Raw genomic sequence first — 23,363 nt, 5'->3', positions numbered from 1 at the left:
GCTTGTGTCTCCCTCCCGATTGAAAAAGACAACCGAGTCCTCAGTTGCCAGCCCTTTCCGCGCACCTCCATACCTCTGCACTTTACTTCCACACCTCCTCTGAGTCTCAGTGTGCTTTTCTCTTTCTTTCTAGTTATAGAATTTCCACTCAGCCAGCCTTCCTGTGGTTGTGGATGATGTCCATTTTGTCTTTTAGTTGTAGTTTTGAAGTGGTTGTTCGAGGCAGCAATTTCAGGTGTTTACCTATGCCACCATCTTGGTTTCTCCGTTGAGTTGCTTGTTGACTACTCTCTAGGTTTGACGTTCATTTGTTTACAGAGAACAGAAAATACAGAACACATTTTCTTAAGTTTTGGTTTGGTTTTTAATTTATCTTTATTGTTAAAAGCATGAAAGGTGTCCCGTTTGTTTGTTTGTTTGTTTGTTTTTGCCCCCCATTAACCCCCTCTACCCAGCACTTGCCCCTTCCAGGCCTTCCCCACTCTATTGTCTATGTCTATGTGCTATGTGTATATCCATGTCAAGTTCCCCCGTTAATCACTCCTTTCCCATCCATCGCCTCACCCCTGCCTTCCCTCTGAAATTTGTCAATCTTATTCCATGCTTTTAAGTCTCTGGATGTATTTTTTCAACAGTTTATTTTCATTATTAATTTCCACATATAAGTGAGATTATGTGATACTTGTCTTTCTCTGACTGGCTTATTTCACTTAGCATAATACTCTCCAGGTCCATCCATGCTGTTGCAAATGGTAAGAGTTCTTTATTTTTTACAGCCACATAGTATTCCACTATGTAAATATACCACTGCTTTTTATCCACTCATCTGCTGATGGGACTTGGGCTGTTTTTGAAATTATTCACAAATCCAGATACAGTGGTGAAATTTTCAATTTATATAACATTTTACTTAGAAAAAGCAGGATATTGAAGAAGATAACATATAATTCACAATTATAAAATAACTGGAAATCAATATAGGAGGAGTGGGAATACTAAGCATATGGTGAACTAAGTTGATTAGGTACTTCATATTGGCCCCTTTCTTCTCACCAAAAAATAAGGGCCAAGAGTTTATGTGGAGAAAATCCTGATACGTTTTTTAATGTTGATGCTTTATAATTTTCCAAGTGATGGTTAAAAAAAAAAAACATGAGATGACCCTGAAATAGCTCCTACCTTTAGCTAAAGTACTAGTATTCCCCTTTTCCCATTCAAGACTCAGATGACATTTCCTAAGAAATAATTTTCCAGAATATTTATTTGGAGCTGTGTTCTCTTATTAGTGTCCTGAAATTAATGTGCAGCCCTTCCTGGGTGATGAATCCCACCTGGTCAGACAGCACACATTGCTGTTCACACCTGTGTCTCACACCTGTGCCCACACTTCATTCCCCACAGATTTTCTGCGCAACCACTATCATGACTGCAGCAGGGCTATTACAGTGCTGGTAGGCACTATGGGTCCTTTGTCCGGGTTGAAGGTGGGACGAAGTCAAGCTGCAGATAATCATTGTTGGTGTTTCTCCTTCCTTATGTACTTGGCCATTTTGAGAAAGAAAACAATGGAATGTTCAAGCTCTTATCAGTTTTACCATAAATTTAGGGCTTCAGTTTTGAGCCTAATGAAAAGTGGATGAATGTACTGACTTTCCGGACATCGGGAGAGCCCTACTAGGTGAACTTGTCAGCTTGAGCCTGACTTTGGGGGAGCAGGAGGCTTCCCACTGTGATGTGTGAAGACTGGGACATGGCACTTCCTGCTGCACCACACATTTCATCTCTCTTATTATGGCAAGAGTTTTTGTTCCTCAGATCATGACTTCTTGTTTTATTTTATTTTATCTTTTAAATAAATAAATATATATATATACATATACACACACACACATTTATTTATTTTGAGAGAGAGAGAGAGAGAGAGAGAGAGAGAGAGAGCGAGAGAGCGAGAGAGAGGTGAAAGAGAAACATCGTTTGGTTGCCTCCCATTTTCACCCCAAATGGGGATTGAATCCGCAACCTGAGTGTGTGCCCTGACCAGGAATCAAACTGGAGACCGTTCGGTGCATGGGATGGTGCTCCAACCAACTGAGCCACAACGGCCAGGGCCGACTACTTCTTTTAAACTAAAATGGTCTAAAGATTCTGTGTAGCATTTAGTTATGGAAAAAAGTAAAATTATTTGAGATGTGTTCTTTCAAAGGGGATGAAATGGTATTTTAATATTTTATATAACTGGATGTTGTAAGCACTTTGTATAATGTACACATGAAAAGTTTTGGTCTTGGTCTATTAGGGAACTGGGAGTAAAATATGAATTTTTCCCATGTTATATATACACCACCTCTCATCCATCTAGATTGCTTTTCACTACTAATGAGAACTGATTTTTAACTCTTGCCATTTTGCTTTTATAAAAAAATCTATTTTCTGATTCTAGAAAAGGGAAGAGACATTTAGTTAACGAAAAAGAAATCCTAATCTATCTACTTTTTCAGCTTCCTGATAAATATCTATCTTCCTAGTATCTTCTCCTTCCTCCCTTCACTTTCCCCCTCTACCCCCTTTCCCCCTTCTCTACTTCCATCTCCATTCTTTTTTCTTCCTTCCTCCTTCTGCCTCCCTCTTCCTCTTCTTTTGAGCTAAAACTGTAAGTTTAGTGGTCAGAAAAGAGTTGACCACGAGAGCAGATGGTCCATTGTAAGTGAATTCTTGTCACTGCCCCACGAAATGCCAGTTACCGCCAACTCACTGAGAGGTGATATTTCAGAATTTATTTATTTATTATTGGAAATGTATTTTCCCCACAGAAACAATGTTATAAATGGTGACAAAGCGCTCAGCCTGACTGCCAGACCCAATTTGCTTCAGAACATGAGGTATAGCACTAGTTGTACTGACCTGAGCTCAGTCCTTGGGAGCTGGGCCAAGCAGTACAGGTACAGAGGTGACAGGGGTGAGTCTGAACAATCTGCCTTATGCTTCACATCACCTCCCTCCAAGCATCCTCTCCCCGGCTTCCCAGAAATTTTGTGAGCTCCAAACCAGCAGCCCTAAGATCCCCCTTCTTCAGTGCCGCTGAGATAAATACCACTTGAAGTTGAATGATAGGTGAGGCCTGAGGAAGGAGCATGTAGATGGATGTACTTCATTGAAAATATTCTAGCCCGTAGGTGATGATTTCACTGGTATTTATTATACTGTCATATCTTATAACTCACATATGTCACATACATGCTCTTCAATGGCTCAAATATTGTGAATGTGCCCAGAACCAAAATGTCATATTTCATGGAAAAGGCAGACATATAGCAAAATGTGAACACAGATCTGAAAAGCAATTTCGAATATGAAAATCGCCTTTTAGTATCAAAAAATTGTACGGACCACTTTATATAATAATAATAGATCTTTTCGTTTCCATTGATTGAGAAAATATATATTGAAACAAAGGTAAGTAATTATAGATATTATTGGTAATAACATCTAAATATGTTTAAAAACAAACATGTGAATGAGATATATTTTTTTTCTATCTGTGTGCATTAAAAGTGTTTAAAAATAGATTAAAAACTAAGTTAAGAAAGTGGACATTTGGGGGAAAATGTGTTCTGACTGAAGGGAGCCTGGATCTTAACCATCCGTCAGCTCTCAAAGGTAGGTCTTCTGTATCTCATTTTCCATATCTTCATCTCTTTCTTTGTTTCAAATTTAAGGTGACCCTGTTTTTTTTTTAAGACAAAGCAAAGCAGTCTCCCCGTGACTGCTTTAGTTGAAATCCCAGTGAGGGCCATTTTTATCATTTGGCTTGTTTTTATTATTATTTTTTCAATATAGTTTTATTGATTTCAGTGAGGAAGAGAGAGGGAGGGAGGGAGAGAGAGAGAGAGAGAGAGAGAGAGAGAGAGAGAGAGAGACATCAATGATGAGAGAGAATCATCGAATCATCTGGCTGCCTCCTGCAGGCCCCACACTGGGGATCAAGCCTGCAATCCAGGCATGTGCGCTGACCTGAAATGGAACTGTGACCTCCTGGTTCATAGGTCAACGCTCAACCACTGAGCCATAATAATTTTTATTATTAATACTGTTGTTGGAGTGTGGTATTATAAATCAAGTATTTCTAAATGAGCACAGCCCATTCACGTATTACAGGTCCTGCACTTACTTCACCAGAAAACCATATTTAAAACCAGTAGAAGAAATCCAAAGAAAGGCTAAATCTTTACATTAGTACTTCATTTTCATTCTGGTTAAGAATTATCCCATCACTGTCTCAAGATTGATTATCCCTCAGCCTTTATATGATGCCCATGTTTATCCACCATGGAAATGCTACAGAGTGAGGGAGAAGCAGCTCGCATGGCAGCACTAACAGTATGAACCCCAGGATTTCTGGTCCCACAAAGTTTCTCTCTCTCTCTAGATCTCTCTCTCTAGACCTCTCTTTGATTATATCTAATGACCATTCTATTTGGAAATGTGTATTTGCTTTAATGTTCTATATTATATTTTGACTTTTAAAAAATGTGTTTTGCCCCTGCCAGTTTGGCTTAGCGGATGAGCGTCGGCCTGCGGACTGAAGGGTCCCAAGTTCGATTCTGGCCAAGGGCACATGCCTGGGTTGCGGGCTCAATCCCCAGTGGGGGGCGTGCACGAGGCAGCCAATCAATGATTCTCTCTCATCATTGACGTTTCTATCTCTCCCTCTTCCTTCCTCTCTGAAATCAATAAAGAAATATACATATATATTTTTAAAACAATGTGTTTTGCCCTGGCTGGTTTGGCTCAGTGGATAGAGAGTCAGCCTTCGGTCTGAAAGGTCCCAGGTTCAATTCCAGTCAAGGGCACATGCCAGTGTTGCAGATTCGATCCTCAGTGTGGGGCATGCAGGAGGCAACTGATCAATGATTTTCTCTCATCATTTCATCATTAATGTTTCTATCTTTCCCTCTCTTCTTCTCTGAAATCAATAAATTTTTTTTTAAATGTGTTTTTCAAAAAGCTTTTCTCTGAGCTTTATTAGGGATTTGTGTGCATATGTATGTGTGTGTATGTATTTATGTATTTTTGTTAATCCTCATACAAGGATACTTTTCCATTTATTTTTAGAGAGAGTGGAAGGGAGGGGGAGAGACAAAGAGAGAGAAACATCAATATGAGAGAGACACATTGATCGGTTGCCTCCCAAACACGCTCTGACCTGGGCTGGGAATCGAGCCTGCAACCGAAGTATGTGCCCTTGACCAGAATCAAACCCAAGACCTTTCAGTCCAGGGGCCAATTCTCTATCCACTGAGCCAAACCAGCTAGGGCTGTGTGTATTTTTTTTTTCATTAAGAGCTCTATTAACAGGTGCTTGCAGCTTGTTGACTTATTTTTTAAAATCCAGTTGTAAACTTCTATTATTTTTTAATGAGTTAAAAATGAATTAGAGATTGTGTTTATTCTTTTCTCTTGTCATTTTCTCTTTTAAGCCAAAGTGCTACACCAACCTTATGGGACTCCTTAGAAGAACCTGATATTCGGGATCCTAGTGAATTTGAGTATTTATTCTCCAAAGACACAACTCAGCAGAAGAAAAAACCACTGTCAGAGACCTATGAGAAAAAAAACAAGGTCAAAAAGGTACTGCGTGATTATCATAATCATTGTAATAATATATAAAAAACATACATGGGAATTCATTATGTGCTGCAGGTTTGCTTTCCCTGTTTTCAAAAAAAGTTTTGCAAGATTTCAAGTCACAGATGACAAAAAGGAGCCAAAAGTTTAAGCATGTGTGCTTGCTATTTCAGTCATAGCACCTGAATTTTCAAGTGATTTTCTTAATTTAATCTGAACCCTCTTTAGCCATGAATTCTATTGAAAAAATATGGCTATTTAAATTTAATTAACACAATTAGATAAAATAAACAATTCAGTCCTTCAGTGGCACTAGCCACTTTCCAGTTTTGTTCTGTGGCTAGTGGTTATCATATAGCACAGGTATAAAACATTTCTGTCATTACAAAATGTTCTACTGGCTAGCACTATCCAAGCATCTGGGATATGTTGGTGAAAAAATACACCCAAAGATTCTTGCTCTTTAGAGCTTCTTTGACAATCAATATTAAAAACAAAAATTAGATCACGTAACCATGATTTAAGAAGGATGGACTTTGGCATGATGGCGATGAGGCTACAGCTTTAAATAGAGTCTTAGGGTAGTCCTCATTAAGAAAGGTGCCTTCTGAGCAAAGATTTGAGGACTTGAAATCTGAGGCTCCCAGTCATCCCATCAGAGAAAAGGTTTAAGATCCTCAAGTATCAGATAGATGTGAAGTTGAATCACAACCGGGCCATGCACTGGCTATGTGACCTAAGTCAAAGTTCTTCCACTCTGTGCCTCCGTTCCCTAACCATGACATGAGATGGCATCTGTTCCTATTATTATTCTAATTATTAAGTATGAATATACATTTATATACATCATGCTTAACATTGTGCCTGGCACACTGTCGGCACCCAGCAAATGATGGCTACTCTCATTTTGCTTCTGTTGCTACCACTGCTGTTATTTCTTTGCATAAATGTTTTTTTGTATGGAGTTCATTCTTTTTTCTCCAAGTGTTTTGATAATAGCCTATCAGTGATGGCGAACCTATGACACGCGTGTCAGAGGTGACACGCGAACTCATTTTTTTGGTTGATTTTTCTTTGTTAAATGGCATTTAAATATATAAAATAAATATCAAAAATATAAATCTTTGTTTTACTATGGTTGCAAATATAAAAAAATTTCTATGTGTGACACGGCACCAGAGTTAAGTTAGGGTTTTTCAAAATGCTGACACGCCGAGCTCAAAAGGTTCGCCATCACTGGCCTAGATGGTGTTGAGCAAAAGTAAAGTACTTGGTTCTGCTATTGATTTTTTATTTTATTTTAATCCTCACCCAAGGATATTTTTCCACTGATATTTAGGGTGAGTGGAAGGGAGGGAAAGAAGGAGGGGGAAAGAGAGAGAGAGAGAGGAGAGAGAGAGAGAGAGAGAGAGAGAGAGAGACATCAATGTGAGAGACACGCATTGATTGATTGCCTCCTGCACTCACCCCAATCCCACCCGACCGGGACCAGGAATCAAATCTGCAACCCAGGTACATGACCTTGACCAGGAATCAAATCCAAGACCCTTTGATGCATGGGCTGACACTCTAACCACTGAACACCACAGACCAGGGCTCTGCTATTGATTTGCCATGTGAGCATGGTTAGGTTTTCTTTTTTCTCTAGATCATTTTTTCTCTTTTCTATAAAAGAGGATTAATAATATCTGAGTCCATATGACTCACCAGGATGTTGTGAAATTTAAGTCTGAGGATTTGAGGAACTGTTTTGAAAAGTTGGTAATATTAAATGATATTATCATCAACTCTTCATTCTTAAATTATACAGTTGGGTTCATCCCCTGGTTCATATCTCAGGTAACACTGTGATTATGAAATCAGCTGTGCCTTACAGGGAAGAAATGGCAAAAGTCGAGTGCAGTTTTCTGTTAATGAAAGATTTTCCCACTGAGTTGAATCATCAATGAAAATCATAATCAAAGTTTTTCACCTCTTAAATCCATTGTAATTGTGTTTTTATGAGAAAACAATGTGATCCTGACAATAATTAAATTTCACAACAAACCTTTTGAGAAGACATATGCAGCCTTGGCCAGTGTGGCTCAGTTGGTTGGAGCATTGTCTCATACACAAAAGGGTGGCGGGTTTGTTCCCTGGTCAGGTCACATGCCTGTCTTGCAGGTTCAATACCCTGTCAGGGTGAGGGGTGAGGGCAGGGGAAGGGCAGCTAATCAGTGTGTCTCACATCAATGTCTGTCTCTCTCTCACTCTCTCTCTCTCTCTCTCTCTCTCTCTCTCTCTCTCTTTCTCTCTCTCTCCCTCCCTCCCTCCCTCCCTCCCTCCCTCCCTCCCTCCCTCTCTTTTTTTTCTCCCTCGCTCTCTCCCTTCCATCCTTCCTTCTAAATAAAATAAAAAGTAAAACAAATAAAAAGAAATATTGCATGGGACAATTTGAATTTTTCTACTAAAACAATTCATTCCAGGAAAGAAGTCAACTAATATACTATAAAACGTATTCCCATGCAGTTAGATTTGTGTGGGATGGAAGTAAGTGTGCTTTATAGGCCGGCTGGCTTTTCAGATGCTATCTACAGAAACAGGAGACTAGATTCCATACAACACGCAAAAGAAGAACTTCTGTATTCCAGAAACTCACCTCCATTTGCCACTTCCAGGAAGTTGCCTCTGACTAACCAGGAACTCTGCTAAATGCATTCTTACTCATTATCATATTAAATTTAATTTCGTTCTCTGTTTCTTCCCAGATTGCTATGACTTTTTTTGTTTCTCTCTTTGGATGCTTGGTAACATGCTGTTATTATTTCTGTTTTGGTGAATGAGTATTTTTAAAACATCAAAGCATTTAGTTGTTTGTTCTTATTTCTTATCTCATAATTGTTTGCCTGTTCAACAAAGGATTTTCACTAAGCCAGTTAGTACTTGATGTGTTTATTTTGTTTCCCTGTCTGAGGAGGAAAATACCCTTCATTTGAACTCTTTAATCTTTCTGAACAGTGAGGTTGCTGTTAACCCGTATAGTCAGCACCTATGTAGTTTCCACTTTTTTCTTTAAGTAGAGCCAAGAATATAGGTCTACTGGGCTACATGGTCTTGAGGCTGCTTGAAGTGTTAGTGAGCTTTGTGGTCTACCTTAGGGCTGCGATTTTAAGTTTTAAGGAAAATAACAAACTGAATAAAAGCCAGAAAACTCTAAACCTGCTTCCTATAGGCCTTCCTTCCATGCCTGTGGTCAGATTTCCAGCATCAAGTTGGATCCCTTGGTCTCTTCCAAGAGTCAGATATTTGTTTTCTTTAATCTTAAAATGAAAGTGAATTTTGGAGGTTGTAAGCAACTGAGGGATTTCAGCATTGGAGGCTAACTTCATCTGCTTAAGCACAGAATGGTTACCAAGATGACCAGGAGGACACTTGCCAAATAGGTCTTTTCGAAGGACTGATGTGGAGTATATATGTTGGAGATAGAAAGGGCCAGCATTCTGAATCTTAACTGTGAGATAGATACATGTGAACATCTCTTAAATGGATTCGGTCTTCATCTCTCTCCGCAGACCACATTCCTAGTTCAGAAATAACTCTCAAGATTCTGCTGAATACAGATACTAGTTTCTAGTTTCATCTTCTGTACTAGCATCTGATGTTCCCATCAGTGAACACGTATTCTTAAATTGGGCAGGTATCCTGTTCTATACCATAGAGTCTAAGAATTAGAAGGAACCTTCCCAATCATCTGAGTACCCTCATCTGGCAGATGAGAAACTGGCCTAGGAAGATGAAGTGGCTTCTAGGGTTTGCACACTTTTACTGGGGCGACATTGATAATGGTGAGCCCTTGAGAGGATATACAAGAGCCGCAGCATGTTCACCGCACCTTTATTTACACAGTAATTGGCCACATTGGTGATGGTAACAATATTTATTGAGATGAATGATTTGATGTTTATAAACGAGATTAGCTATTATTAAAATCATCAAAAAATATAGCTTACACATGTGCAAATTGAAAATATTTCCTACATAGTAAAAATCATCCAGTTTTCTTCAGAGTTTTTCAGTAGGAAGTCAAATCTTTGAATAAAAAGATGTTTTACATTTAACTCTAACAGTGAAATATGTAGATAAGGGGCTATTTCCTTTTGACTCTACCAATATTTTAAATGTTAACTGTAAATGAATACCATGACAGATTTGTTTTGGATACTAAGGCATGTGCCAACCTCATTTGTGGCACCAGTCCATTCTGCCAGGACAGACAGAGCCACCATCAAACTAAGAGCCAGGGTTCAAAACATCAGCCCTTGTTTGCACCACCAGAACATAGTACTGTCTCCTATTTATTGCTCTGTGATAACCTTCAGAGCCATGCATTTAATTGTCACACACTACTTCCTTCTCTATAAAATAAGGAATAACAACTCTTTACAGGGTGGTTATGAGGGTAAAGTGAAATCATGGTTATGAAAGTGCTTTAAGTATTCTCTAGAACTATGTATTAATCTCTTAGTTTATGAACTAATATGAAAGCTTTGCAAATACATTTTTGAACATCGTTAATTCCTACAAGGTTGTTGAAGATCTTAAAACATTAGTGTGTCCATTCTTGAAACTGTTTGCAAAGGGTAATCTCCACACCATTTCTGTTTTTCAATATTTATAGAATTCCACAACTTTCTCTAATGACACATACAGACATCTAATGGTTCATCATACATTGGTTTATATAGTCTCTCTGCGATGTAAAATAAGTTTCCACTGTCAATATGTCCCTATTTATACTGCCTCTCAGCTACATTTGTTCCTGGGAAAGACAGGTCAGCACCTTGACAAGGAGCCAGAAATCTGCCTTCATTGTCTGAGATTCTTTCTCCTGGTGCCTGTCAAGGAAGTAGCTACTCTGATAAACTTTCCAGTTGCTTTTTAAACTTGCCCAACAACTTTCAGAGAATCAGCATGGCCTGCCAATATTATTCTTCTCTTGAAATGTCACCATTTCACTTTGAATTATAATCTCTGTGCTCGTTCCCTCTGTAAGATATGTGAGATCATTCCTCTCCCTCGTTTTTTGATAGCTATTTCTTAAGAATAATCAACTAATGGCTTTTCCCTGAGCTCTTGGGGGTGGGGGTGTGAGTCGGGTGGGGAGGGGTGGGGATGGCTCAGCAGACACTAGTCTGTTGAAAAGTCCTGGAGCCAAAAGCCATCAGTTGTAATTTGGTCACTTTGGCGAGGATCTTAGCTGTAATTCTCGAATCCCAGACTTGGTGTCTCAGTTGAGTGGGGAGAGAAGGGTGGACGGCGAGCATTGTTTGGAAGCCTGAACATAAATTTATAGGGTTTCATAACCTGTTGCCTTCCAAGTTTATATAATTTCAGCTTTTGTGTACAAAAATAATTTCTCCAGCTCCCTGAGTAAGGTATGTGCATTATTTTCCCCTCCAGGAATGGGGGTGAGTTTGCAAGCCCCTTTATATTTCTCATGTGTTGGAAAAATGAGCAACGGAGTTAGGGGTTATCATCTACAGAAATGAGTGTAATAAACCTGCGTATGTGTTGATTGCACCAAAGTATGACCTGGAAGTCATTAGTGCTATGTCCAGATTCCTTGAGTGACATCTGGGATGATCAGGGCTGTCCTGTTTTTCAGCTTAAAGGCCCCTCACTGGCTAAATCTACTAAAAGCAAACAGGAGCTGACAGGCACTAGTTTACAAAAATTCTGCCTTGTAAATTTTATTTGGAAATAAGATGGCCCAAGAAGTTAAGTTGTACTTTTACTTTATTTACTTATTGGGGGTGAGGTGGGGGAAAGGTGGTTAGAACTTGTCAAGTGCGGATATCAATGATTCTTTCAGAATGTAGAATCTGAATATTATTCTTGGAGTTCAGCTATGTTTCTCCTGTTGGCTGTTAAACAGTAACTTAATCTGTACGTGCACCTCAAACCAGCTGCAGTGTCATTAAGATGCTCATTACCTACCCCAAACCACCAGAGGGCACCTTAGAATGCTGAGATATAAGCAAACTTAGCTTCTTTCCCGGAGCCCTGAAAAGGGGAACCTACCAGAGAGTAACTGCCCCTCTGCACCCTCTTTAGTCTCGTTAAATCACTTTATTGTGGACCATGGGGCCAAATTTCACAGCAAATTATCCACAGAAAGTACTGGGAGCCAAATGCATATTAGAAAGGCTTGTAGGTATTAGTAGAACAGAAATCATTAGTAGACATAGTTCCAGTGTTTAGAATGAATGACTACAGTATAAAAATTTATGAAGTTTTAGACTTAGCCCCTTTGGGTCTAATTCTGGAATCACCTACACACACACACACACACACACACACACACACACACGTACACATACACACACAAACACACGCTTTTTAAATCTTCATTATCTAAAGGGAGTGAAGATTTATTTCAATATGGATTTGGAGTTATCTAATTGGAAAACAAAGATGAATGATTGGATATTACAAGACAGTCTGTGAGAGAACCATTATAAATATTTGTATTTTGAAAAAGTATTTATTCTTCCCGCCTAGTTGAGGAAAATTTTGAAGTCTTGCCTGTATTTTCCTGGACCTCGTTCATTTCTGGTTAACACAGGCCCTTTTCCAAGGCTAGTGCTGGGCAGTGGTTTGAGGGTGAGTGCTGATGCTGGCACCTTGGCCCCAGCAGTGACTGCTCTGGCCTCCAGTCTAAGCTCAACAGTATGTGAGAAGATAACAAGAATCGGCAAAGATCTTATATGTGTATCTTAGTCACAAACCCGGGCCATAGTGATGCGTTCTCAACTGAACGCATGCTTTGGAAGTGCACACGTCTCCAATATACACCGAGGTCAAAACAGCCTCTGCCCATACACATGTTCTCACAGGTGCACGCTTAACGTGGGCAGAGAGAAGTCTTAATCATCTTGCATTTATGTAGTATCTTTCAAGTGAAGATTTCAATAGTAGTAATAATAATAGTTAATGCTAAGTAAGTGGGTTTTGGGTAAGTGCTTGGCATGTATTAATTTATTTAATCACCACAAGAACCCAGTAAGGTGGGTACTATTATTATTCCCGTTTTGTAGGTGAGGAAGCTGGAGCCAAGAGGGGTTATGTAACTGCCCAGCATCACACAGCTCTGAAGTGGTAAGGAAGTGAATCTGGCAATAACCCTAGAGCCTGTGCTCTTAGTTACCTGACACATGGGCTTTTGGTGTGAATGTAGCTACAAGTCCTGACTTTACATTCTCTTGGAGAGTCTGAATCTTGTTTTCTGGTCTTTGTCCACGGACAGAAGCGCACTGGCTTTGGTGTCAGCAGACCTGCTTTCCACTTCTGGCTCTGCTCTTAACCAACCATTGACTCTTGGGCAGGTCCCCTCAATTTTCTGGTCTCAGATCTCTTATCTGTCAAAAGATGAGAACTTTCATTACATGAATCCCAACAATCCGGTCATTACTTCCACTTGCAAATGGGGACACTTAAGACCCACCAGCTTTTGTTTTGCTTATTAGAGGGCAGAGGGACAAGGCATTCACGTGTGATCCCAGGTCTCAGCACTCAGCTCCAGGCACAGTCCCATAGACCAGGCTGCCTGACACCTCAGGCATCCTGTGGTGTGGGCCCTGAGTATGTGGGAGGGAGCTCAGGAATAAGTGTTAGCATTTGGACCCCCCAGTCTTGAGACATACATGTATTGGAGAATTATTTCAAAGTAAACCAGGCTTGTGCGTGTGTTGAGGTACTGGAAATGTGCTGGGGAAGCTGCAGTGGAAAGGCGCCGGAGATCTTGTCGAGAAGGTAACCAGTAGTTAGCCATTGTTGTGTGTCCAGTCACGTAGCCTCTCTGGCCTTAGTTGCCGTAATTGCCCTGGTGTCTGAGATGGATGTTTTGAAAGATTCTTTCCGGATGCAACATACAAGACCATCTCTGTATGTGGAGGCCTTCACACATACATTTTATTTTATTTATTTTTTAAAAAAATATATATATATTTTATTGATTTTTCACAGAGAGAAAGGGAAAGGTATAGAGAGTTAGAAACATCAATGAGAGAGAAACATCGATTCAGCTGCCTCCTGCACACTCCCTACTGGGGATGTGCCTGCAACCAAGGTACATGCCCTTGACCAGAATCGAACCTGGGACCCTTCAGTCTGCAGGCCGATGCTCTATCCACTGAGCCAAACCAGTTAGGGCAACACACATACATTTTAAAGCTGAGTGTATGAGTAGAATAAAACCGTGAATTTGGACCTTGCTTTGTCAGTGAATAATGGGATTTACTACAAACCAGCCTCTCAACCATGGTGTTTCTTCTCTCAGAGATGCAACATTTCCCTCCTTACACTTGTCTCTACTTAACAAAGAATGCTCTGGCCAGCTCCCCGCCCCCTGGCTTGCGCGGTCCTTTTCCATTTTCCCCTCTGTCTCTGTTTTCAGGGTCCTGAGGCCAAGCCAGGGGTTCAGGCTACACCAGACAAAGCCGTCACAGGCTCCTTAGGACAGTCTGGGTTGGCTCCAATACTATGGCCACACTTTCCATTTTTGATAACATACCTTTGGGCCAGAGCTTGATTTCATGTGGACCTGGCCTGATTTCTCTCCAGCTGAGGCTAATTTGCATGGCTGTAAACACGGGCCTTACAAAGCTCACCAACTGTGATAAAAGCAAAGGAAACCTGAGACCACTGGAAACTCCAAAATCCGCCTTCAGTATCTGAGCCTGACTCTGAGTCACGCCTCAGCCCAGGAGGCTGCCAGCACGGGCACGCAGCAGCTAAAGAAATGTTATTCTGATTGATCTGATTAGGGCAGCAAGGTTAGCCATGGTCAATTTACAAAGACAGTATGAGAAGAAATCATGTGTGCAGCCATGTTATGGGTCAGTGAGGTCCCTGCCAGAAGTTATGAAAAGCCACAGCTCTGCCAGCACCATTATCAGATCTCCTCAGTTGGGTACAAATGGGATTGGGGGGTTAGGGGCCCCTCCATTGGAATGAATGACAAAAGGGATTGGGCAGGGAAGAGTTAGTGAATCCTGCTTGCTTCCAGCTGGATTCCTTAGCTGCCAAGCCCCTTACACGTGAGTGGGAGAGGCTGAGAGTTCCCCAGGAAAGGGCGAAGGAGACTTACTTCCCTGAGCTCCTCGTTGCAATGGGAAGGAGAGCTTGGAAAGACTACATAGTTCGAAAAGGCCATGAGGCTCTAGATCAGTGGTTCTCAACCTTGGCTGCACATTAGAATCACCTGGGAATCTTTTTAAAATCCTGATTTCTGGGCCTCATCCTCTGGAAATTCTTTCTTTGTTACTAATGTTGTGGCCCCACCCCATAACAAAGAAACAGAATTTCCGAGGATGGGGCCCAGAAATCAGGATTTTAAAAAGATTCCCAGATGATTCTAATGTGCAGCCAAGGTTGAGAACCACTGCTCTAGATTGACCCACAGAGAGCAGCCAGATGGAACCTATTGGGCATTTTGATCCCTTCCTTCACCAGAAGAGTGGTTTAATTGGGATCTGGCTCCAGGCCCTGGATACTAAATAACCTGAGTTTTAGTGTTTTCATTTTCATTAATTAACTTTTATGCTAGGTACCTTATTAGTCACATTAGGCATTTTGCATGTGCAAAATATCCTAGGAGGTGAGAAGGGGGTCTTTAAAAATAGGATAGAGCTGCAAGTACCAGGGGGTTAATTCATGACCTAATTATCACATCACTTTTTACTCTCTTGTAGAGCCTCTTGTACAACTTCCTTAGTTTACAACAAGCACAAAAACTTTTAAACTTTGTTTTCAAATGGTTATTGCCTTCATATTGATGCTAAGGATTTTTGGATCCCCCACTCTGGGTGTGGTTCTCTTCCTCCCAGTTCAATTCAGGAACATAAATGTTACTTATAACACTAGGATAAGGTACATTAATTAACAAAGAAAGATTTATTTAAGATGAAGCCAACTGAAAGCCTCATTGCTTGAGCTGGGGCTCATTATAAATAGTTCACTTTGTACTACAATCATCTTACTAATGGAAAAACTGAGACATTGGAGTGTTGATTAGAGAGGACTGTGATTCACAATGTAGCAGCAAAAGGCCTAAAGCATATGATGTTGGGAATGATTTAGTAAGACATCGGAGAAACTGGGCCACGGGATGCTTTTGTTGTGCATTACATATACTCTCCCGGGTGTGGAGATATCTGAACAATTCAGCCCTGTAGGACACAGCCCTTCAGTTGCCACCAACGAAAGGGGTGAGCCACCGAGGCTGACAGAGAAGATAGGACTCAGACTAGCACAGGGAGTTCATGCCTATCAACTACAATTGTGGTGTTTCCCTCAGAGCCACCAGGAAGCAGTGACGGGGCTGTAGTAGAGGCCTAAGCTCCAGGTCTCTGACCAACTGCTTCTGTTATCAGTGGGGAGCTGTCCATGTCCCTACCTGTGGCCAGGGGAGGTGGGCCTCTTGCGATGTCACAAGAAAAGGAATTTTCTGAGACTTGCACTGGAGAATTTGCATGGAATTAAACCTCTGAGTTTCCAAGGTCCCTTCTCCCTCTGTCCCACCATGGGAGAAGTATAGCTGTCTCTTAGCAGAGCTGGGTTAAAGCCATTGTCCAGAGTTTCTGTTCCATATTTGCACAGTCCAATCCAGCATCAGGCTAGCTTAGTTTATATTCCCAGCTGCAGTCCATCAGTCCATTGCATGTGGGGTCCACATGGCTGTGGGCTATGCAGCTTCAGGCCACATGGCTGTGGAGGGAACATGAGCAGGAACACAGCCAGAGGAACAAGAGAGTAAGAGAACGAACTCCTTTGTCTGGGGATTTTGATTTAACCTTCTAAGATTTTGGTACTTGCAGTGGCCCCATCCCCTCTAGCCAATTATCTGTTTCTAGCTAAGACTGACAGGCACCTTCCCCATGTCCCCCCTACTTCACTGAGCATGCGTCCATCTCCCCTTTTGTTGGGCAACTCTTCCCCTAGGGATTCCCCCACTGATTTGCAGGGAATGGTTTCTTAGGGAGTAAAAAAAAATCATAGTTTTCTGGTGAAGCTTTCCTGATGACCATGCTTTTAATGTCTGGCCTCCCTTTTGCTCCTTTCCTATTATTAATAGCTAGCAAATTATAGTGCTACTAAAGGCCCAGTGCACAAATTCGTGCACGGGTGGGGTCCCTCAGCCTGGACAGCAATAGGGCCAATTGGGGCCACTGGAGGTTGGCCGGGGGGAGGGGCCGCAGGAGGTTGGCTGTGAGAGTGCACTGACCACTAAGGGTCAGCTCCTGCATTGAGCATTTGTCCCCTGGTGGTCAGTGCAATCATAGCGAACGGTCAACCAGTCGTTCAGTTGTTCGTTCGGTCACTTAGGCTTTTATATATATAGATTGCTTCCTTCAACACTCCCATGCACTGAGAGCCACACTATTCTGAGTACAGAAGGTCGTAGTGTGGTCCAACAGCAATTTCTGGAAACCACACAGCCTTTTTCTTGCTAAGTCATCACTTTATCCATGGGGCAAGTCCCTTCATCTCTCTAAGACTCTTCTGTACAGTTCCATCATCTACAAAGTGAGAATAATAATAGTGGTAACTTTCAAGGATGATTATGAGGATTAAAATGATCTATGTAAAGTGTTTAGCTTTGTGCCTGATACAGAAATATTTGCTGCTGCCACCATACCATCACCACCATCATCATCATTACCATCAGGAGTAGGAAGGAATAAGACTGAAGAAAAACCTTCATGTCACCCTGAAAGGAGAACAGAAAGTTAGGTTCCAACCAGAAGCCTCATTTCTCATTCAGAAAGGGTTCCTCGGCCCCAAAGAGCTACCTGATCTTTGTTTTATCCTATCGTTTCTCTCTGTGTTACTTGGACACACTGTGTAATTAAAGCAAATTAATTTAAGCTCCATGCTCAGAGATGACTGTCCTCAAGGTTTGTCAAAGAAAACCATGCAATACAACAAAATTGTAATAAAACTAGTGACCCAGTGCATGGGTTTGTGCACATTGAACGGAAATTAATTAGAAGGTGGCCAGCAGGGCAGGACTGGGTAAGATGGGCCAGACACTCCCAGCATCTGTGGAGTGAGCAGAGTCTCTCTGGCAGATGGGGACCCTTGGCCTGGCGTGCAAGGATCGGGCCAAAACCTGCTTTCCGGCATCCCCCGAGGGGTCCAGGAGTATGAGAGGGCACTCTGCAAAGTTGCTGTTGTATAGGGTGTGGAACACAAAACGCAAGTGTGCAGTAAATCAGATTTGGGGCCGACAGTGCCCCAACAACAACATAACCCACGCGGCCCCACAAGGATTCGGGCTCCCTTCTTTGGTTACAGGGTGTGTCACCTGAGAACTGCCACTACCAAGTCACTACAGCTCAACAGCTCCTGTGTTGAGTGTCTGGCTCCTGATGGTCAGTGCATGTGCATGTCATAGCAACCAGTTGGATAGTAGGACACTTAGCATATTAGCCATATATATATATATATATATATATATATATATATATATATATGGATTTGTTTCCATTTCCTAGCACTTTTTTTCTTTTTTGGCTTTCATGGTAATCTGTATGGTACAATTTTAGGTGTGCAGCTCTTAGCAGCCAACATGTGTAAGGTGGCCTCCTAAGCCCTTTTAAAATGTGATAGGCTATAAATAAATAAATACAACATGTTTAGAATGGAGGATTTAGGTGATGATGAAACTCTTAAACTGTGATATTTTAGGATGGTTTCTATATTAACAACAAAATAGACCAAATAACTATTATGTTTTACTAATTTTTGTCAACATGATACATGGATATAATTTAAAAGTCAGGTAATATTAAAATACTTTTAAAAAGCAAAGGTTTACAAATCTCAGCAAATTTTAAGCGGTTTTTAAATACAGATCATATTCTCTGATAAAAATGAAATTAAGTTAGCAATCATATATTAATAACAAAAATACAGTCTAAATATGTCCACAAAAAAAAACCTCCTTGCCTCTTAAAATCTATACTTTCATCTTTAAATAACTCATGAATCAAGAAAGCAATTGTGATGAGATTCCAAAAACACTTATAAATACTCAAAAAATATTGGTTATCAAGACTCCTAGAATATAGCTACAATGTATGGTCATAAGTGATTATATTAGAAAAGAAGGTCAAAAATAAATTAAGATTTCAAAATTAATAACTAGAAAAAGAAAAACAAACAGAGGAAATATTAGGTTGCACAACAAGAAAAGTCATTTTTGTAGGTCAAATGTGAGCAAATATTTATAATTTCATATGGTTCAACCTAATATGGGAATTAAATATTTTAAAAAATTAAATATAGTAGAGATGATTAATAAAGCAAAATAATTATTCTTTGAAAACTATTATAATATTTACAAACTTTCAGTGACATTGAACAAAACAAAGATCCTACATAATAAAAGGCTAATATGCAAATTCATGCACCAGGCCTCTAGTATAATGAGAATGAGAATGTAAACATGAATGTGACCATGGATATAATAGAAATGTGTAAGACTTATATGAGCAAACTTTTGCAAATAAATGAAAATCACATGAAATCACTTCCTAGAAAAAGACGAATAATTAAAACAGATTCAAGAAGAAATAGAACACCTGAGTGTCACATAAATATTAAGGAAATTGGATCAGTGGTTTAAAAACTTCCCACAACGTACCAGGCCTAGATGGTTTTATTACACCAAATACTTCTTACACAACATACTTTACAGACTAAAAAATGATGTGACATTCAAAGCTAGCATATAGTCAAGGACAGGAAGTAAAAGACAAATTAGTGGGTAATTTCTCTCATATAGATGTAAAGATCATAAACAGAATATTAACAGACTGAATCCAGAAATGTATAAAAAATATTGTATTGAAAACATTAGAGCAGACCTAAATAGAAGGAGAGATATATTCTCTTCATGAATAGGAAGATCAGTAGTCTAAAGATGTCAGTTAACCCCAAATTGATTTCTAATTTTAAAGTAATTCCATCAATTACTTAGGATATTTGGAATTTTACAAACTTATTCTAAAAATATGTATGGAAGAGCAAAGTTTCAAAAATAACCTTACAGCACTGCTGGTGGGACTTAGTAGTTGAGCATCGACCTATGAACCAGGAGGTCACAGTTCAATTCCCAGTCAAGGCACGTGCCAGGTTGCAGGCTCCATCCCCAGGGTGGGGCATGCAGGAGGCAGCTGATCAATGATTCTCTCTCATCATTGATGTTTCTATCTCTCTCTTTCTTTCTTCCTCTCTGAAATCAATAATAAAATATATATTTTTTAAATAACCTTACATAAAACAATCATAAACATGATGTTTAGTAAAAAAAAAAAAATCGTCATAAAAAATGATTCCATTCGTCTGAAGTTAAAAACATGCAAGTCAGAGAATTTCAAGGAATCATATTGTGGCAAAACTATAATTTTTAAAAGCAAGGTAATAATAAAATTCAGAAAAAATAAGAACTCTAAAAGAGAAAAATCAGATAGGATACTTATTCTACCACATATCAATAAAAATTAAGTAATATGTGGTAAGGTAGCTATAGTATGGTAATAATTGGCACAGAAAACAAAAGTCAATGGAAAGCATTGAGGGGCCCTAGTCAGTTTTGCTCAGCCCTCCGACTGAGGGGTCTTGGGTTCAATTCTAGTCAAGGGCACATATCTCCGCAAGTTCGATCCTCACCCCCTGGTGGAGTGCATGCAGAAGGCAAGCATAATTGATGTTTCTCTATCACATTGATGTTTCTTTCTCTCTGTCTCTACCTCACCCTTCCACTCTCTCTAAAAATTAATGAAAACATATTCTTGGGTGAGGATTAACAACAACAAAACAAAAAACAAAACAAAAAAGGAATTGAGGGTTCAAAGCAGATCCAGCATATATGGAAACTAATATATGACAAATGTGGTATCTCAGATCAGTGGGTAAAATTGACTATTAAAATATACTTTAAAAATCAATATATATGTGGCCATAAACAAAAATTAATTCCAGTAGTATCAGCACATGTATGAGGAAGGGAAAAGTTAATAGTTTTTTTAAAAAAATAATATAAATAAATAAATAATAAATAAACCATAAATAAAGTAACAAATATGTACATTAAAATAAAATTACATTAAAATAAAAACAAAATTCTCGCTCATCAAAAGATAACACAAAGAATATGGAAAGATAAGCCACAAGCTTAGAGAAGACATTTGTAACATAGATAGCTAAAGAAGAATTTCTATCCAAAATGTAGTAGCATTCATACCAATCAATAAGAGAAAGATGGGCAAATGATATGAACAGGCTTGTCATGGAATGAATGATCAATAACATGAAAAGATAAGTCACCAACTAGGAAACGCAGAAATACCACTTTAGACCCACCAGCGTGGCAAAAATTAAAAAGTGTGACTAAAATATTGAGAGGGTGGCCAAGCAGTAGGAACTCTTATTAGTATTAATGGGAAGGTCAGTTATTCCATATATTTGGAAAATTGTTTGGCTCTACCAACCTCATGTGAACATGTATATACCATCTGTTCACACTTTTACACATTTGTACAAAAGACCCATATGAGAATGCTTGCAAAAAGCCTTGTTTATAATAGCAAAAATCTGTCCACTGTCATTTGAGTGGATAAATGGACTGAAGTAAAGCCACATAGTAGAATACTACACAGCTTTGAAAAAGAATGAACTACAGCCATGTGCATCCACTTTGATGATTCATAAACTTGATGTTCAGTTAAAAAAAAAAAGTCACAAAAGAATGAGATCATTGGTCTGAAATTCAAAAAACATTAAAAGCCAAGTAAGTTTATGGAATCATATATTTGTAGCCAAACTATTTAAAAAACACACACAAAGGAATAATGAACACAAAATTCAGAAGAATGGTTTCTTTGGAGGAAAACTATTGAGGAAGGTAGTCTTCAAAGATATATTAGTAGCACTCACTTTCTTAAGGGAGGACGTGAGTACATGCTTTATTTTTGACACCGGTTAAATTATGCATAAGTGTACATATGCTATTTTGTATGCTATTTCACAGTTTTTAAAAGTAAAAATAAAAGTTCTCTATTGTCCCCATCCCATTCCCACCTTGGTACACCAGAGGTACCAGTTTTCAACTCTCTTAGCTGTTTCTCTGGTATATACTATCTATTGCTTCTACAGTTTTACATAGTTACTGTGGAATTCCTATTTTGATAGACAAGGATTTTTGTATTTCAGAATTATATTTTAATTTATAAAAGCTCATTGAACTTTTTTAAAAGAGAATATGATTTTCTGAGTCGAAAAATTATAGTTTCTTTAGATTTTCTTTTGTTTACTACTTTCTGTTTCTTTTTCTAAATTCCATTTATGTATATTGGCTTTGACCTCCGTATTTTAGTTAGAGGATTTCTTCAGATAGTTGGTGATGCTTGGCTGCTATTTTATGTACCAGATTGGGGTGTGATGATCCTGGATGGAAGCTCAATGTAATAGGACAAGTTTTGCCCAGTGATGGATGTCAGGGTGGGGCAAACTGTTGCAGACCAGCTGTTTCATTTACCACTCCTTCTGCCAAACTCCTCCTTCCCTCCCAATGATAAGCTCTTAGCTCTTAGCCAATCCATTTTTCCAGACAGAACTTCTCCAGGCCCCTGACTGGGGCTGGAAGTGGGTGCAGCCTGAATGCTAGCATTCTGAGGGAAGCCTAGAAAGGATGTGGACTTTTGATAATCATTCCATTCCAGCACAAGACCTCAACCCTATCAAAGTGTGCCTGATGCCCGTGAGTCTGTCTGGTTGATTTTCTCTAGAAACTATACTTTCTGATCATGATAGCTGATTTTATATCTGGCACCTAATTGCACCATAGACTAACTTTGTGTGTGTGTGCTTTTTTTTAATCCTCACCCTGAGGATATGTTTTTTTATCTTTTAGAGAGAGAAGAAGGGATAGGAGAGAGAGAGAAAGATCAATGAGAGACAGAAATGTTGATCAAGATTGCTTGTCTCTGTAAGCACCCTAACTAGAGATCAGACCTGCAACCTGGGAATGTGCCTTGACTGGGAATCGAACCTGGGACCCTCAGTGCATGGGATGATGCTCTACTAACTGAGCTTCACTGGCCAGGGTGAACCATAGTCTAACTTTAAATAACCCCCTTATATTTAGCCACCACCTCACCCTTACCTTTCCCAGCACATGAAGACTTTAATTTGCACATGTCCAAGGTTCTGCCTTCCTCTGCACAAAATTAGGTTTGTCCTTTCATCACTCTGCATGAAACTTACTACTCCAACTACTTCTGCCTTCACATTTTCTGTTTTGAAACTACAGAGGTCTAGGAGTTCACTAAAGATAGAGTCTGTGTTTCTGATCCTCAGCCTTATCATTTGCATAGATTTTATAGGAGAAAAGGAAGTGAAATCCTTTACTCTGTTGGCTTAAAACTCAAAGTAGTTTTGCTTTTCACATCTTAGAGGCCATTGCCTTATTGCAACATGTGCATCCTTGCTGGAATGAGATGCATTTCAAGGGGAAGGATATAGGACTAGTCGTCAGACACCTGAGTGGCTCTGGGCCAATTACCTACACTGTGTTTGTGGCACTCGTACTATCAGAAGGTGACTCATCCATATGAGAGAACCTCCAGGTACACATCTTCATGATTCCAGTCAGGATGGGTGAAAGGGCTGGCTCACTTTTCATGTGTGATGAT

At 39.7% G+C, this 23,363-nt stretch overlaps 1 protein-coding gene across 2 annotated transcripts in view; it reads left to right on the top strand.

Annotated features, from left to right (window-relative positions):
* FMN1 (formin 1) overlaps window positions 1–23,363 on the top strand; it is a 393,533-nt gene that overhangs the window by 191,797 nt on the left and 178,373 nt on the right. For both annotated transcript variants that reach the window (XM_081108000.1, XM_081108001.1), the window contains one exon: window positions 5,478–5,628. In XM_081108000.1, the coding sequence (XP_080964126.1) occupies window positions 5,478–5,628 (151 nt within the window). The remainder of the gene's footprint in view (window positions 1–5,477; window positions 5,629–23,363) is intronic.

Source organism: Myotis nattereri, assembly GCF_964212035.1.
Source record: "Myotis nattereri genome assembly, chromosome: 1".
Taxonomy (NCBI): Eukaryota; Metazoa; Chordata; class Mammalia; order Chiroptera; family Vespertilionidae; genus Myotis; species Myotis nattereri.
This window is presented reverse-complemented; position numbering and strand designations above follow the sequence as displayed.